Below are 19,209 nucleotides of genomic sequence, written 5' to 3'. Positions count from 1 at the left end.
TTGAGCCCCACATTGGGCCCTCTGCTCGGCAGGGAGCCCACTCCCCCCACTCCTCTGCCTGCCTCTCTGCCTACTTGTGATCTCTGTCAAATAAATAAATAAAATCTTAAAAAAAAACAAACCTGTCTTCCTGCTCCCAAGAAACAAGAGGTTCCGCTGGTGCCGTTCTTCATCTACACAAAGACGAGCCTGCGATCTGAACAATTTCCCAGGATCCCAAGAGAAAGCCCTGTTACTCAAACACAGTGACATGTCATCAAGGCTACTGTATGTTTGAAACTTACTGTGGGTGCGAATGTCACTAGCTTCCCCAATGCGTTCTACCTTATAATCACCATTCGCTGTGCTCGGTAAAGATTACAATTAAAAGAGCTGCTAAAACTTAACAGACAAGGAAAAAGGAACTGACAGAAAATGACACTAGGTTAATCTGTAGAGAAATGAAAGGTGTGCGGAGTTTCTTTTAAAGAGACAGCCTTTATTGTAGGGATGTTTACACTGAAGAATTCAAAACGTGGTAACGGGTTTTTGGTTTGTTTGGATTTTTTTGGAATTTATTTACTGATTTGTATTTAAAAGGAAATGTTGACACAGATTTCCCCAGAAATCATCTGAACAAGCGGGAGAAAACAATTAATCCTGCTGAAACAGTAAAATAATTCCAAGACATATGGTTTACCCAACAGACAATACTGTAGATGCTGTCGCTGATAGGAAAACTGACTGCTCCTTACTCTTTTAAACACACAGTGGTATATAATTAACAATATTCAATCACTTCTGTTCTTTCCTGAATATATAAAAATTAAAATACCAATTAAAAAACTAATATATCTTCTCTTTAAATGTTTCTTACAGATACAATTTCAATATTTTCATTTGATAGTGGTGTAGCTTAAGAGATTTTTTTTATTCACAAGTCAAACAACACTCCACGCCAAGAGAATGGATAGTCTATAGGCTCGTATTGCAAACAAAGACTTCAGGAATGGAGCAACGGGCATTTCTAAAATACAAAATGGATAAAATTCTGAGAGGATACATGCAATAAAGCTCTATGGAGCAGCTGGCCACAGAACTAGAACATTCTACTGATGATTTCAGTGGGGCTCCAGATGCTTCCGAACTCAACATAACTCTCATCTCAGGCTTTGTATTTTGCTTTTCCAGTTTCACTAATGACACAAACATGCTACAAGATAAAAATCCAGAGATTCACATTAGAAAAGCATATCCTGCAATGGAAGGCAAGAATAGCATTTCGCACGGATCGGGGGAACAGCGCTGTGTTGCAGGGGCTCCACCGGACAGACAGACAGAGGCTAGCGGGGCCTTCCTCACTGGGTGCGGAAACGCACGCTCTCGCCTCCTGCCCACGGAGCAGAAGCAGGTGCTTGAAGGAGAGTGAGTGAAAAGACTTACACCAGTTCATTTATTTCTCACTTATGACCACATCTATCATCTGAAATAATAATGGGACAGTAACTGTATGTTAAAGCTGTTCGACTGTTGCAGCCAACAGAAGTGTCCCCCCAGCCTGGCCAAGTTCCAGCTCTAAGGACGTCTGCGCTTGACTACAGCTTTATGTGACTAATGGGAACCATCAGTCTATTCAAATTATGAGGTGCTGGAAAGAGAAAACAATTCCTCTCTTTCGTAAATTTTTATACGGGCTCTGAAAAATGAGAGTGAGAAAAAGAGGCATTACTTACATTCAAATCCCTGAAGTATTCGTTATAGTCAAGGGCATATCCTACAACAAACTTGTCGGGAATTTCAAATCCAACAACTGAAAAGAATCATAAGTCATTATTCAGATACAGAAAACATCATTTTCGATTAAATGCTTATGAATGTGCCTCTCTACAGATTCTAAAATCTTAAGGAAAAAAAACAAAATAAATACCCTCTGAAGTAACTCTCAACCATTTCATATAAAACTTGCTTGGGTTGGGGCGCCTGGGTGGCTCAGTAGGTTAAAGCCTCTGCTTTTGGCTCAGGTCATGATCTCGGGGTCCTGGGATCGAGCTCCGCATCGAGCTCTCTGATTGGTGGGAAGCCTGCTTCCCCCTCTCTCTGCCTGCCTCTCTGCCTACTTGTGATCTCTCTCTGTCACGGTGTCAAATAAATAAATAAAATCTTAAAAAAAAAAAACTTGCTCCGGTTAAGGATGGTTAAATGATTGACAGAAAGTAATTCACTTACAGTCTGGTTTATAGCCAACACTTCTAGGGGTCCTCTTCACCAGCAAGCTGTTAATTACAAAATGTAACATGTGACATAGGGAGACATGACAGGGCATTACAAAAGGCGACATTCATGCTCTGAGACATGGTCTCTCCTGCACCTAGAATATTTTCTATGTAGAAAGACTACGAGACGGGGAGCGAGCTTGCAGGGACTGGGCAGGACAGCAGTGAGCTCCTGCCACAGCCAAGGCCCTTGCCTGATCCCCACTAGGAACACGACTGGTGATTCTGAGATGGTTCTGACCCCGACTACTCATGCACCCATCGGAGGGCAGCGGATCAGAAGGATGAATGGATGGGGAGTGTCAACGGGCGGTTTCAGGATCCCTGGAAGGCCAATGCTACAACTGCAAAGGGGTGCGGGAGATGTGAGCGTCACCGTTTGAGACTCTTAATACATGGTTTACAAAGATCGTGAGGCTAAAAGCAACTAGCATGTTCGAGGAGCTCGTACTGATTTTTGAGAACAAAAACCACAGTTGGGATACACCACCTCTAACATAAGCTCATTTCGTAACCCAAGTGTGTACTGCCTGCTGGAATTTTTCAGCCTAAGAAAACCTATGGGGGCGCCTGGGTGGCTCAGTGGTTAAAGCCTCTGCCTTCGGCTCAGGTCATGGTCTCAGGGTCCTGGGATCGAGCCCCGCATAGGGCTCCCTGCTTGGCAAGGAGCCTGCTCCCCCACCCCCCTGCCTGCCTCTCTGCCTACTTGTGATCTTTTTCTGTCAAATAAATAAATAAAATCTTAAAACAAACAAACAAAAACATACGAAAATCATTTAAAAAAAAAAGAGAAGCTATCAACAGTGTTTTGATAACCTTTATGTATGTTAAGGGCAGTCCCAATAAAACTTATGATTTTATACCTTCTTAGATAAATATATTTAAAAAGCTGGAAAGGACAGGGGCGTCTGGGTGGCTCAGTCGGTTAGCCTCTGCCTTCAGCTCAGCTCATGATCCTGGGGTCCTGGGATCGAGCCCCTCCCTTCCCCGCATCGTAGTCATCAGGCTAACTGCTCAGTGGGGAGCCTGTTTCTCCATCTGTACCCCACCGCCCCCCTGCTTGTGCTCGCTCTCTCCACTCTGGTCTCCTCTCAAATAGTTAAATAAAATCTTCAAAAAAAAAAAAAAAGCTGGGAAGGACACAAAATGATTTGCAACCTTAGTTACACATCAGACTCACCTGGGAACTTTAACAAAACAAAACTCAGATACCCAGACCATACCCATGACCGATTATATCAGAATTGCTGGGGATGGGGCACAAACGTAGGTTTCTTTTTGTTTTGTTTTACAATTTGTATAAGTAAATAAACTACAAGGCATACTTCAGAGATCTTGTGGGTATGGTTTCAGAGACCACAACAAAGCAAATATCACAGTAAAGGGAGTCAAATGAATGTTTTGGTCTCCAAGGGCATAAAAATTATGTTTATGCTACACTGCAGTCTATTAAGTGTGCTACAGCATCACGTCTAAAATAGTACGCATCTTAGAGACATTTTATTGCTAAAAGGCTTTCATCTGAGTTTTCAGAATTCATAATCACTGATCACCACAGCAAATATAAAAATGAAAAAGTTTGAAATATTCCAAGAATTATCAAAATGTGACAGAGAGGGGTGTCTGGCTGGCTCAGCTGGTTTAGCATCAGGCTCCCTGCTCAGTGGAGCCTGCTTCTCCCTCTCCCTCTGCTCCTCCCCCTGCTCATGCTCTCCCTCTCTCTCAAATAAATAAATAATCTTAAAAAAAAAAGTGACAGGGACGTGAAGTGAGCAAATGCTGTTGGACTTGCCTCATGCTGGTTGCCACGAGCCTTCGATCTGTAAAAAACACGGTATCTGGGGCGCCTGGGTGGCATATATTTGCAGGAGGGGTAAAATAAAAAGGTCTAAACTCAATTATATAAGTACAATCCAAAAAAAAAAAAAAAGAGAAGGGGCGCCTGAGTGGCTCAGTCGTTAAGCATCTGCCTTCAGCTCAGGTCATGGTCCCAGGGTTCTGGGATCGAGCCCCGCATCAGCCTCCCTGTTTGGCGGGGAGCCTGCTTCTCCCTCTCCCACTCTCCCTGCTTGTGTTCCCTCTCTCGCTGTCTCTCTCTCTCAAATAAATAAATAAAATCTTAAAAACCCCACAGTATTTGCCAAGTGCAATAAAGCAAAAGCACAATAAACTGAACTATGCCTATGTTAAGAGTTACTAAGCAGATATAAAGTCCACCGTGAACAGCTTATTCAAATTCTTCATTTTGAAATAAATATGTAATTTTTGAAATAATTATAGGTTGCCAGAAGTCACAAAAATGCGCAGGGATGTGCCATGTGCCCCCTGCCCAGCCTCCTCCAATACTAACAGCTCACATTAACTGACAGATCACCACGACCAAGACACGGGCTACGGGGAACTGACCTTATCCAGATCCCACCAGTCTCACACACATGCGTTTGTGTGCGAGTGTGTGTGCTTCTGCACGATTTTATCACACATGCGGGTTCAAGTAACCACCACCACCTCGGGATGACAGGACGTCCCATTGCACGAGGCTCTCTATTTACAGTCACGCATACGTTCACCTCCCTCACCCCCGGTAACCACTCATGTGCTCTCCACTTCTGGCATTTTGTCACTTTAAGAAGGTTGCATAAATGGAATCATATAGGAGGCAACCTTTCGAGATTGGCTTTTTTTTTTTTTTAAAGGAGGCTCCACACCTAGCATGGAGCCTGGCACGGGGCTTGAACCCATGACCCCAAGATCAAGAGTCAGACATTTAACCGACTGAGTCCCCCAGGCACCCCGGACACTGGCTTTGATGAGCACAAGGCCCTTGAGGCTTATCTAGGTTGTCTTGTGTTCCTTCGTACAGCTGAGCAGGACTCCATGGAACGAACACTGCCCTGCGGTCCGTTTCGTCATTTACCCACTGATGGGCACTTTGGTTGATTCCTGTTTGGGCCTATGACAAATGAAGTTGCCACGAGCTTTCGTGTATGATCTCCAGGAGGACCTAAGTTCTCATTTCTCTGGGACAAATGCAAGTGCTGGAGTCGTACGGCAGCTACGTCCTTAGTTTCTCACAAACCCGACAAGCCGTCTGCCAAGGCAGCCATTCCATCTGACGTTCCTACCGATTAATAGTTTTTAAATTTTTAATCGAACTTCTTGGAACACCCGGGTGGCTCAGTCAGTTAGGCAACTGCCTCCTACACGGGTCATGATCCCGGGGGTCCTGGGATTGACTCCTGCATTCGGTTCCCTGCTCCATGGGGAGCCTACCTTTCCCTCTGCCTGCTCTGCCTGCCGCTCCCCATGCTTGGGCTTTCTCTCTCTCTCTGACAAATGAATAAATAAAATCTTTTAAAAATATTAAAAAATAAATAAGTAAATTTTAATTGAACTTTTTTAAAATTTTTATTTATTCGACAGAGATCACAAGTAGGCAGAGAGGCAGGCAGAGAGAGAGGGAGAAGCAGGCTCCCTGCTGAGCAGAGAGCCCGATGCAGGGCTTGATCCCAGGACCTGAGATCATGACCTGAGCCGAAAGCAGAGGTTTTAACCCACTGAGCCTCCCAGGTGCCCCTTAATTGAACTTTTTAAGTTAAAATGATTATCTAGTCCTTCTTAAACCTGCACTGAATAAAAAGAACAAGCTTCCAGGCTTACTCTCTATGTATCAAGCACAGGTTACATACACACCATGAAAAGATATGTATCTGTGATATTAAAACCGAATGGTGAGGGCGGGATTAAGGAAAAAGGGTTAAGAAAACACTGACTCAGGCCAGCTCCATCACTAAGAAATGAATGACCAAAGCACTCTCTGGGTACTCCACACTTCCAGCAACACAAAAGCCCTCTCTCATGAGGCAGTCTACCTCAATTCCACAGCCTACTCCAGGAAGGAGGGACAAAAGACTATCTTGAGGCTACAGAAGTATCCTATGCCACAGGAGACACATAAGCAAGTGCAGGCCTGGCTTACAGGAAGCCACTTAGTGCCCCAGAGTGCAACGTGGATAGAGACCCTCTCGTCACACCTGTCCCCAATCCACTGAAAGGGACCTACCCACACGGGCGCCAGCTATCGGAGAAGCCCGATAGGACAAACTGCTGACAGACGGTTCAGAGAAGGCGCACGCTGATTCAGAGATGCTCGATATGAGATACTTGGACCCTTTAAAAGGGGTTTATCAAAACCAGTTAATCATTTAGGAAAAAAATTAGATTACTATCTGACCCCTACACAAAAATTACAGAGTGGTCAAAGACTTAAAAATAGAAGATGAAATTGCAAAAGCCAACAAACAAACAAACAACAAAAACAATAAACAACCCCCAAAAACCACCTCGGGTGTTACCCTACCAGAATCTTAAGGTGGTAAATAGAGCAGGAACTGTGAGCCGGGTGGCCTGGTTCAAACCTCACCCCACAGTGTGCTGGGGCACTGTGCCTCTGGACAATTCCCTATGCCTTGGTGTCCCTATCTGTAAAGTGGGAGCAACAGTGCTCCTTCAGAGTTGTAAGGGATTAAGCTGTAATTATAATTAAATATAATTAAACTAGAAACAAAGGTAGAGCTAATAAAGCAAACGCCAAACAACAGAGGCAGGGCCCGGAGGGGAGGCTGGCATACGCCGTCACTCAATTCCAGGAGCTCCGGCTCCTCAGGACCCACCCCCTCCCCACTACCTCCACCTAAACCCAGTGTGGGATCCTTGGTCTCAGTTCGTCAAGCAAGCCCCCGTGTTCTACCAGGCTACCCAAGATAAGGTGACATCATTATTAGCATGCTGAAAAACCAAGTGTTAATAATATTAAGCAAAAATATGACTGCAATGAAGGGCTTCATTAACACATGACAAAATTATTTACAAAGCATATTTACTGAGTCTTATTTGAGATCATATTACTTTTTGAAGATAAACAAGTTGAGAACATTTACTCTTATAAGAAGCAATTAATTACTGAAGTCCGTTTCAAATGAAGAAAATAGCCTGTCAAAATGTTATATACATACCTTGCGACCTTGACCATCTTTGGATTATGCTCCTTGACCAAGGAAAGCAAGGTCTGCATTGTTTTGCCAGTGTCAATTATATCCTTTAAAAGAAAAAGACAAGACATTTATTTATTTATTTGTGTGTAAGAGAGAACGAGAGAGAAAGAACATGAGAGGGGAAGGTCAGAGGGAGAAAGAGACTCCCCACCGAGCAGGGAGCCCGATGCGGGACTCGACCCTGGGACTCCAGGATCATGACCTGAGCCGAAGGCAGTCACCCAACCAACTGAGCCACCCAGGTGCCCAAGACAAGACATTTAAAGAGCAAATAAAACTGCATCCTATAAACACGAGACACCGAAACCCCATGGATAAGTAGAAGAATGCTATTGTTTTCAGGGTCGCCAACTCTCAGAAGCAGGTGGTTAAAGACGGCACTCCGAGAAACACTGCTCCACACCATCTTGAAAGTCTCCAAATTAATAAGGCTTTACTACATAAAATGACTTTATATTAAAGTGAATCTTAGCTACTTAGTCAAAAGTAGGAGACTATTCAAAATAAATACATCTCTAATTGGAAAAATACTGCTTAAACCATAACCCTAATGTTCTTCAATAAAAACATGATGGATGGTACAAAGCGGTGCTTCACAAAGTGTAGTCTGGGAGCCATCAGAAACATCAGGGCTGAAGAATTGTGAAAAACGCAGAGTTTCGGGCTGCAGTGGCCAGAACTCGGATGGCCCAAGACTCCCGTCCTCTCATGCACACACCCAGAATAACCTCCCATCCCCAGCGGGAGCACAACCTGGGAAAATGCTGGGACAGTCAGCTGCCATGTGAGAGGGCTGGCCACGTGCAAGGACACTAGGTTGGCCTTTAGCAGCTGTGAGCAACCCCTGGCCGGGAGCCAGAAAGAAAATGGGGCCCTTCATCTTGCAAGCACAAGAACTAAATTCTGCCAACAACTTAAGTGCACTTGGAAGAGGACCGCGAGCCCTGGGCGAGACAGGAGCCCCAGCCTTACTTCAGCCCCAGGAGACTGAGCAGAGGACTCTGCTCACCTGGACATGTACTGTTTTCAGTTGTTAAAACTGTGGTCATGTGTTAGGCAGCATCGCCCCAGACAAAACTGATCTGAAGTGGAATTAATGAATCTACAATGAATGTACATTTAAAAACAAGCAACCAGGGGCGCCTGGGTGGCTCAGTGGGTTAAAGCCTCTGACTTCAGCTTAGGTCATGATCCCAGAGTCCTGGGATCGAGCCCCACACCAGGCTCTCTGCTCTGCAGGGAGCCTGTTTCCTCCTCTCTCTCTCTCTGCACCTGCCTCTCTGCCTACTTGGGATCTCTGCCTGTCAAATATATAAATAAATAAATAATCTTAAAAACAAGCAACCAATGGCACCCGGGTGGCTCCGTCAGTTAGACGTCCAACTGCTGATCTCAGCTCAGGCCTTGATCTCAGGGTCGAGCATTCAAGCCCCACGATGGGCTCACACTGGGCGTGAAGCCTACCTAAAAACAAACCAAAAAATCGCCCAAGCAACTAGTTCCCAGGGATATTCACGTACTCGAATCTTTTGAAGACAGCGCCACCTGTTTAGTGTTTGATCCATAAGCTGAAGTTTCTATTAATAAAAATGAACTGGGGGTTACTGGTGCTCTTAAGCCTTAAGACATTTTATATAAAAGAATGAAAACTCATTCTACTGGTGAGAGTATGAAGCACAAAACCACTCTGTCGAGTAATTTGGCAGGAAGGGTACAACTGAAAAGGGACCCACTCTACGATTCGGTCACTGCCTGCATTTAGAGGGGACTCCCAAGTACACACCGACACTGCAACTTTGCATTTTAAGACAACTGCATGTCTCAAGGTGAACAACCTCGGAACTTAATAGGAGTGAAAATAAGATATAAGAGGATATGTATAGTGCGGCACCATATACGTTCTTAAATCCCCAAATACGCTTTGCATGTGGATACACACATGTAATAGAAGCATAAAAAAACACACATGGGGATGATGTGTATCAACTTTAAAAGAAAGGAAAAACTTTGAAACCCAAAAGACAGGGGAAAGAAATATACCAGCATTTTCCCATTATCCAATAAAAACAAATTACTAAGTATTTCTTACAAAAAAACCAATCTTACTCCCTTATAACAACACAAGCCCACAGTTAAAACTGATGACGAGGAATTTCTTTCCCTGGATTACCTTTAGGACCGTGCATACTAAGTTAGAAAATCATAAACACTATATTGCAAGTACGTAGAACTTACCTCAACAATCAAGACATTCTAGAAGAAAAAGAAATGAAAATCAGTACAGTCAATCAGTGTTTCCAATTATAACTCACAGCATATCATAACAAACTCATTATCTGAATTCTTGTTTTTAAGATACTTTCCTATCTCAAAGCCTGATTTAAACAATGGGCCATCTGCTGGGATTTAGAACTCTTTAATGTGAAATTTTCATTGTAGTGGACTTTTAAAAAAATAAAATTTGATCTATATACGTTCATTCTTTTTTTTTAAATTCTTAGTCCTTTAAACAGAGGTCTAATTTTGGGCAAGACATGAAGTTTCTCTGGGCCTCAGTTTACCATGTGTTAAATAAGGGACGTGAACTAGTATATACCTTCCAACTCTAACATTCAAGAACTATAATTTGTACTAGAACTCCAAAATCATGCCTTTAATTCACCATATGGAATCCAATTCAAAACCTATTTTCTCATTAGGCTGAAACTGATCTGTATTTGCTGGGTATGTTCATATGCCTGGACTCAACTAAAGAAAGGAACCAATGCTTCCTTCCACCATAAACCCTCACCCCAATTTCTACCTCTCAGAATTTTATAGCTGGAAGAACCCTTACAGAAGAAACCATCTAAGAATCACCGCCGAGGTAAAGAAGAGTCCTATCTGTTCTCATGCCGGTTAGAGGAACGAGGCCCCATTTCAAACACTGGTTATAATCACGGTCACAGGAAGAGTCATGCTATATTGTGACCTGCCGTTCTCCCTTCTTGGTCATATAGCAATTGCATGAAAATCTTCATGTTCTATATATTCTTCTAAGTCAGTGGTTACCATGGTAGGGCACACAAGATCCACAGGATTGCAAAAAAGAAATGATAGACCTTTTTTTTTTTTTAAACCTCACCCTGTTTGAGCTGTAATTTTGCATGTATTTTGCAATATGCATAATATTACCACCATAGTTTGTATTACCATTTGTCCCTTTCCTCCTATGACAACTACTTTGTCTCTTTTCAAGATATTGCAATCTCAATCTTTAGTGGAACTGAATTTAATCAATTAATGGGCCAATAATCATTTCACCACCTGCTATGTGATTCTTTCTCAGCATTTTCTCTAGCCTCCCTAGCACATCGGAAGGGTAACATTCTCCCATCCCAACTGTGGCTCACTGCCGCAGCAATGTGTACCAGGGGATGGAGTTATAGTTTGAAAACAGCACTGAGGGGCACCTGGGTGGCTCAGTGGGTTAAAGCCTCTGCCTTCGGCTCAGGTCATGATCTCAGGGTCCTGGGATCGAGCCCCGTATCGGGCTCTCTGCTCAACGGGGAGCCTGCTTCCCCCTCTCCCTCTGCCTCCCTCTCTGCCTATTTGTGATCTCTGTCAAATAAATAAATAAAATCTTAAAAAAAAGAAAACACTGAATTATGAGACAGAGAAACTGGATTCTAGTCTTGACTCTAATACTAAGTAGCTGCACGATCTTAGGTCATAATCATAGACTTCTAGTAATAGGCGAGAGCTTGTACAAATCAATCACAGTCCAGAGAGGTTAAATATTTATCTAATACAAAACTGTAGTATCTAGAGTATGATCTCAATATATGGTTTTAAAAATAAAGAATGAGAATTTCTACCATTATGGAGAGCTTATTTCATGTCAAATAGCTATATCCTTACTTCATAAATGAAAAAAAGGATGAGCCTCTGAAGTCAGATGATTTGCCTAAAGTCATAAAACTAGCCAAGTGGTAAAGAAGTATTTTCAGAGTCCAAGGTCCATATTCTCAACCACTAACCGGAAAAAAATTTATGTACATATGTATCTACATAGAGTGTCCCCCCAAAATTGGCTGAAATAGAAAGTCTAAATAACCCACAATCTCACCACCAAGAAATAACTTCACCCAACTTAGACGCCTTGATTTTTTCCACAATAAATGCGCTCTACTGTGACTATCAGGAAAAGAAAATTATTTTCAAAAGAGACCTTTTAAGATCACAAAGCCACGTAGTAGGACAGAGCCATTAGGTGGGAAAGGCAAGGTCAAATGGAATCCCAGGAGGCTTTGAAGGCTAGGCCCCTTCTAGCACTAAAAACTGACTATAGGAGTAAGGGCTTTAAATGACTTCTAAATATGGGCAAAGTACGCGGAAAGGGAAGACTCGGTCTGGCAGTGGTACATAGGATGGGCAGGAAGGGGAAAGTCAACAGATGATTATAATTTCTCTTTTGAAGTTTTCAAAAGTGTTGAGGAGGGCAAGATTAGTCTGGAAGGACCCCGATACGGGACAAGAGGATCTGACACAAGTGTTGTACGCTGAAGTTTTCTACTACATACTCAGTCAAGTAAGCTGTAAACATTTAAAAGCCAGAGAAAGAAAAGAGCTTTGAGGCCAGAAAGACCTGCATTTAAATTCAAGCTCTACCATTTACTGGCAGCATGGCTTTGGACAAGTCCTTCAAATCTGCTGTCTTAGATTCCTGATCTGTAAAACAGGGGTAACAGTACCTATGCCTCACGGGCTTGTTGTGAAACTTTTATGAGATTATACCTTTATAACTGGTGGTGTTTCTACATAAAAAACTAACTGGCAGCTGAAAAAAAAAACACAGCAATCTATCATTTGTCACTGGTTACTTGGAAATCATTGCACTGCATCACAAGGATAACACTGAAATATCTTAACGTCTCTATTATTTCTGCCAATTGCCTATACTGGAACAATCTTGATGTATTTGGAAAACTCTTTTTGAGATGTCTTAAAATAGTAGTATGTTTAAATTTACTGAGTATTCGAACTACCAGAAAAACTATTGTAAGAGGCCTACATGCATTATCTCACTTAACGTTCTGAATTCTGTGAGGGGACTGCCATTATGGTCCCCACCTTACAGAGAGGAGACAGAGGGGTTAAATAATTTGCCCAAGGTCACACAGACGAAGTTGTGAGCCAGGCTCTAAAACAAAGCCGCCCGTCGTGGGGCGCCTGGCTGACTCAGTTGGTAGAGCATGCAACTCTTGATTTGGGGTCATGAGTTTGAGCCCCACATTGGGGGTAGAGTTTACCTAAGGAAAAAAAAAAAGCTGCCCATCTCTAGAAACCACACTTTCACAACTATCACGTGATACCACACTACATGTTTTGCTGTGAGTCTACTTTTATAAAGAAGACAGACTGTCTCCCCACTCCCCACCAAAATATATATACTTCTGAAGAATTCCAAATTAGATCACCACAGAGGAAGACAAGGGTACTTTGTAATACAGACTTGAAGTTTAATGTTGGAGTCTGCTGCCTCTTTGCTGTATGACCTGGAGAAAGACAGCTAACTGAGGTTGATTCCAAGGGTTAAACAGCCCTTGTTTAAATGCATAAACAACTTGTGAGCTGCCTCTTAGTGATAAAACAGAGTGTTACTAATTGACTCCTGGCATGAAGTCAAGAGAACTCTTTTCTTCCCCTTCAAGACACATACCTTTCCAGTCAAAGTTGAGAGATCATCTCCACCAATGACTTTGATGTCCCCTGTTGACTGGTCATTCTAGTTAAAAAAATAAAAGATATGTAAGTATCCATGTATATCCTTTTGTGTACACACACACACACACACACACACAACTCAAATTATCAAATGGGAACTAGAAGATTTAGGAAGTTAGCGATCTAATGTCATCGCATTATGGTATTCTAAATGATACAAACTGTAAGATATGTTTAAAGCAATGAACTAGGTAACTTTCAACTAGAGATTAGTAAAAACTTTAAAGTACTAATTGGCCATTACTGATCTGATGCTCCTCAGAGCCCTAAAAATAGGGCACACAACATTTTCCAGTGGGCACTATCGTAAGAGCCACCCATCTTCTGTCACGGTCATTTCTGAACCATGAAGTTAGTAGCCTGACAGATGTCTGGTTCTGGCCCTGGACCATTCCCATGAATCAAGCAAGTTGTAGGTTCTGGTCTGTATCACACTCAAGCCCAAAAATACTGCCCTCAAAAGTCTGGCCCAGGTCCATGTCATCTTCAGCACAGTCTGGAAAACCAGGTCTGATTAGCAGTCTTTCAAGGCCTACATCTCAGGCTCCCAGGTTTCTGCTATCACAGACTCCAGGAGAAACCCGCACAGGAATTTCAAAGGGAAAATACTCCATATCCACCAGAGTGGGTGGTGGTGACAATCACAATTTGGAGCCAACATTGTGCCAGCACAGTAACAGACAAAGAGACCAAGGAACAGAAGAGAGCCCGGAAACACACTCAGAAATAGATGAGGATTTAGTATATGATAAAGATGGTATTTGAAGGCAGTAAGGAAAAGATGAATTATTCAACGAAGCAATTATCCATTTTGGGCAAAAAATAAAGTATGATCCCTACCTCACAGCAGACACAGAAATAAATTCCAGATGGATTAAAATCTAAATGTAAAAAATAAAGCTATAAGCAGACTGGAAGAAAATGTAGAAGTAATATTTTCACATTCTTAGAAAGGGTAAAAACCTAGGCATATCATGAACCCAGACTGAAGGAAAAGATCCGTAACAAATATTCCTTTGTATACCGGGTTCCGAGACTTAAGAAGCCAATAGGAAAATGAAAAATGAACGCAAGTAGGCAATTCACGGAAAAGAACATGGAAATGATATCGATCTGAGAAGCAAACACCAAAACCATGTGGTTCACCCATTCACCCCCGCGAAACTTAAGCCTGATGATGTATGTTGACAAAAGTGAGGGGAAACAAGCACTCTTGGTGAGAGAATAATTGGTACAACCTCTTTTTTTTTTTTAAAGATTTTATTTATTTAACTGAGAGAGAAAGAGAGAGACCATGAGAGAGGGAACACAAGCAGGGGGAGTGGGAGAGGGAGAAGCAAGCCTCCCGCCGAGCAGGGAGCCTGATGCGGGGCTCGATGGGGGGCTGGATCTCAGGACCCCAGGATCATGACCCGAGCCGAAGGCAGACGCCTAACGACTGAGCCACCCAGGCACCCCAAACTGGTACAACCTCTTTTGAAAATGGCACAGCAATAAGCTATTAAAATTGTAAGCATGTGTGCCATTCGCCCCAGCGATCCCACTTCCAGGAGCCAATGCTACAAAAACTCACAAATATGCGAAGGTACATACAAGGAGGTTCACTGTGTCAACTAGTTATTAAAAAGGAAAACGGGGGACAAGCAACAAGTCTATTAACGGAACCTATTTTAAGTCTGGTTCACCTGCACAAGGCAATATACCACACAGCTATTAAAAAGAATCTGAAATCTTTACACACGGACGTGGGCGACAGGAATTAAAAACACCAATTAGCAGAGTAATGTGTTGCCTAAGAAACCACTTTTGCTCAGGATTTTAAACAGCTTTATACCATCAATTACCTCTGAGTGCTGAAAATGGGGATTACAGGATTTTTTACTTTTCTGTATTTCCATTCTCGTCATACGCTTCGATATACATGTCCATTTTTTATGGAGTGTCATCTTTGAAAAACACAATCGGGCCCAAACTATTCAGTGTTGCAACCTAAACAGATCTAAGTGTGACTTCTGATATGAAAAAAAATCTAGCATGTTACTCCTCATCTTAAGGAAATTACAGATACCCTTTATTCTAACTAACTTAAAATCCAGGGTTTCAAACACAGGGAAGTGATTAATAGCAATAACAAAAACAACAAAAAAACCCCAAACCCAAATACAAAACCTGGAGCTTTTCCATGATCGTGAGTCATAGTAAATGACATACACTGTGTATCAAAGTATATAGTGACATCTTCTGTAGAAGTTTGGTATTACAGTCCAATTCCCAATGACCTCTTTTTTTTTTTTTTTTTAAAGAGAAAAAACTAAAAAGTATGGAGTCACAGAAAAAGCCCTGTGATCCAGAGACTATGGTGACAGGGTAAGAAAAAAGAACTTCAAGCATGCAAGCCTGCCGCTCCACTAGCATCCAGATCTCCATACTCCTGTTTGCCTCTAAGGTTTTTAGCTTAAATCTCTTCTGAGGCCTTTTTTAAAATGATTTTACTTATTTATTTACTAGAGAGAGAGAGAGAGAGAGAGCGAGCGAGCGCGAGCGCGCACAGCAAGGGGAAAAGCAGAGGGAGAGGGAGAAGCAGGCTCCCCACTGAGCAGGGAGTCTGACCTGACACAGGGCTCGATCCCAGGACCTTGGGATCATGACCTGAGCGAAAGGCAGGCACTTAACTGCTAACCGACTTAGCCACCCAGGTGTCCCCAGGCGTCCATCTTCTGAGGCTTCCTTCCACGAGGACCAGTGGAGGCTAATAAAGAAGATTCGCTGAAGAAGACTGCTACAGCCCACTGTGCTAGAATACAGGTCTAAGTGCCCTTCACCAGAGGACACCCTCCCTCCGTCCCCAGTGCCCCCTCCCTCCTCTCCTGGGTGGGACAAGCTTCCCAGTGTCCTCCTGCTTATTACTGAGTGACTCCTGTATGCCCCATCTTGAAGGAGACAGTGGGGCTGGCCCAGGAGAGGGGAGAGTTCCTGCCGCCCCCACTGTTCTCCCCTCTTCTCTACCGCCCCATCACCCCATTCTTCGCAGCCAGAGAGCCCTACCTGTCCTTAACTCAGAGTGTCATTGTCAACTATGTAAAATTCCCAAAGAAGCTCTCTGAGCCTACAGCTCTACCCTTAGCATCTCTGTTTCCATTTGGTCTACCTTTTTTTTTTTTCTCGTTTAAGTGTTAAGACTGGCAGTAATGATTTCCAGGTTTTTAAATTCAAGTATGATTAATATACAATGTTGTATTAGTTTCATATGCACACTTACCTTTCTTTTTTGCTTTTGAATATTTTATTTATTTATCTGAGAGAGAGAGACAGAGAGACAGAGGACAAGCGGGGCCGGGAGAGGCAGAGGGTAGAGGCAGAAGCAGGCCTACTGCTGGCTGGGGAGCCTGATGCAGGGCTCGATTCCAGGACCCCGGGATCAGGACCCCACCCAAAGTCAGAAGCTCCACTGACTGAGCCACCCACGTGCCCCCAATTACCTTTCTTGAGTCTGGGAGAAAAGATGAGAATGGGAAGGAACTTCGCTTATTCCTATTTGTCTATTCCTAGGGGTTCTGTGACCCTCCAGGCAACAGGGACCGCAACGTGGTTTTGGAAGAGGAGAGAGCGCTGTGGGAAAAGACACCAGGCGAGGGTTGCGAAAGACGGGCCTGGGACAAAGCAATCTCCTGCTGAAGAGGATACAGAGGCCCATCCCCACAACTGAGCTCCCACAAGGGCTAGGCTAGGACTTGTACTGAGGTAGAAGACTGGGCTTAGCGCCTCGAAGCTTGCTTGATGCAGGTTAACCTGAGGCTGTTCCTCCGGAGCTCCAGGACGGAGGGACCGGCAGGAGGAATGACTTCCCCGGTCCGCCACATCCCAAGCATGCTTTCTCTGCACACCCTCATCGCGACTGCCCTCTGTCCTTTTGCTGTTTTCCTGTAGACCCTGATCAAGTGTCAACAGCAGTGAGAGTATTACGAGCACATGCTTTTACAGGTAGAAGGCACCTCAGATGAGAAGCGGCAGATACCCAATTTTCTAAAAACAGATGCAGAAAAAAAGAAGTCTGGAAGGATATACACCCAGGGAGTAATCTATTGACCTGTATTTTTGAGTGTTTTGAAAAGAACATCTTGCTTAAAAAAATTATTTTTATCTATTTATTTTATTTATTATTTTATCTATTTATTATATTTTATCTATTTATTGTATTTATCTAACTATTATCACCAGTTAAAAAAATGATGCTAATAGCGGAGGGGCGCCTGGCTGGCTCAGTGGGGAGAATGTATGAGTCCTGATCTTGGGATGCTGAGTGCAAGCCCTACTTTGGGCCTAGAGCTTACTTAAAAAAATACAAGTAGTAAAGAGAAGGGGCATATGCACCCCCATGTTCACAGCAGCAGTGTCGACAACAGCCAAACTGTGGAAGGAGCCGAGATGCCCTTCAACGGGCTGATGGATAAAGAAGATGTGGTCCATATACACCATGGAGTATTACGCAGCCGTCAGAAAGGATGAATACCCAATTTTTGCATCGACATGGACGGGACTGGAGGAGATTATGCTGAGAGAAGTAAGTCAAGCAGAGAAAGTCAACTACCATATGGTTTCACTCATATGTGGAACATAAGGAATAACATGGAGGACATTAGAAGGAAGGGAAAAATGAATGGGGGGAATCAGAGGAGGAGATGAACCATGAGACTCGGGACTCCAGGAACCAAACTGAGAGTCTCAGAAGGGAGGGGGGTACAGGGATGGGGTAACCGGGTGATGGGTACCAGGGGGGGCACATGTGGTGATGAGCACAGGGTGTTAAACACACTTAATGAATCGCTAAACACTACATCAAAAACTAAAGATGTACTATATGCTGGCTAACTGAACATAATAAAAAATAAATAAACATAATTTTTAAAATGATGCTCATGAAGCAGGGCCCTCAGGTCACCTACCCCATGCACTGTCCACTACAGTGGCCCATTAAGCACATGTGCAAATTACAGCTGACCCTTGAACGTCACGGGTCTCAACTGCACAGGCCACTTACACATGGATTTTTTTGGATAAATACGAATAGCACAGTCAATGTGTTTTCTCTTCCTTATGGTTTCCTTAATAATATTTTCTTTTCTCAAGCTTCCTTTATTGTAAAAATACAGTATATGACGCAAATATAAAATACATGTTCACTGTTTCTATTATCAGTGAGGCTTCTGGCGAACAGCAGGCTATCAGCAGTTAAGTTGTGGGGGAGTCAAAAGTTACACAAGACTTTTCAACTGTGCAGGGGGTTGGTGCCCCAACCCCTGTACTGTTCATCACCACAGAAAGTTCTATTGGTCAGCGCTGCTCTAATCACATCGAAGACACCGTTTAGCACAACATATTAGAAAGAATTGAGTCCGTGACGGTATTTAATACCTAGAGGTTCGCTTCAGAAGTTACTGCATCCAATCTTCATGCTTTTCATTCCAGGACTGGTTTGGGACTAGGAACTGATAAAATAAACATGTTCAACAGAACTACTTGGCATGGCTTTGTATACAGCAGAGGATCAATATGTGCTTCCTGAGTGAATTACTCAATGTCCTTAAATTTCCTAATACAAAATTTCTGGTTCCCAAGACCAAACTTGAACATTACCTTTATGTTCTAAGAAACAGGGTGTTTATATAATACCTCGGCCGACATCAAAGTGAAAACCCACCGGAAATAGCTACAGAGCATACTTCTGACACCAGTTCTGTTAAAGTTTCCTTATATTAGAGATGGTGCGCATCCCTGCTCCCTCCCATTTAAACTGAACAAATTCTTTCCCCCATACCTGTCTATGGTCTTAATTCAATAAGCAGGAAAGAGACATAAATCATTCCACTTGATATATATATATATATATATAGCAATATATATATATATATATAGCACACACACACATATGGGAGGGGGAGGGAGATTAGTTTTACAGAAGATAAGCTTTACTAGTAGCCAACATCCAAGTGACACATTTATATTTAACTTCAACCGTTTCTAGAGGAAAAAGCAGACCTTAAAGCAAGGACTAAATCACACGAAGGAAAGGTCAGACTGAAAGCTACTGGCCTCTCTTCTTGAAAGAGATACTTTAAGAAACTACTCCAGTATTTTCT

The 19,209-nt window shown here is 42.9% G+C and overlaps 1 protein-coding gene across 1 annotated transcript in view; it reads right to left on the bottom strand.

Moving 5' to 3' along the window:
* Positions 1 to 457: 457 nt before the first annotated feature.
* Positions 458 to 19,209, bottom strand: part of HPRT1 (hypoxanthine phosphoribosyltransferase 1) — a 39,489-nt gene continuing 20,737 nt past the window's right edge. The window contains exons 4-9 of the mRNA XM_032843345.1: positions 13,008 to 13,073; positions 9,542 to 9,559; positions 7,268 to 7,350; positions 2,206 to 2,252; positions 1,713 to 1,789; positions 458 to 1,192 (exon numbers count right to left, since the gene is read on the bottom strand). Coding sequence (XP_032699236.1) covers positions 1,145 to 1,192; positions 1,713 to 1,789; positions 2,206 to 2,252; positions 7,268 to 7,350; positions 9,542 to 9,559; positions 13,008 to 13,073 — 339 coding nt within the window. The 3' untranslated portion in view covers positions 458 to 1,144. The remainder of the gene's footprint in view (positions 1,193 to 1,712; positions 1,790 to 2,205; positions 2,253 to 7,267; positions 7,351 to 9,541; positions 9,560 to 13,007; positions 13,074 to 19,209) is intronic.

Source organism: Lontra canadensis, unplaced genomic scaffold (assembly GCF_010015895.1).
Source record: "Lontra canadensis isolate GAN:19392208 unplaced genomic scaffold, GSC_riverotter_1.0 scaffold138, whole genome shotgun sequence".
Classification (NCBI taxonomy): Eukaryota; Metazoa; Chordata; class Mammalia; order Carnivora; family Mustelidae; genus Lontra; species Lontra canadensis.
The sequence above is the reverse complement of the archived record's forward strand: the minus strand, read 5'-3'. Positions and strand labels throughout refer to the sequence as shown.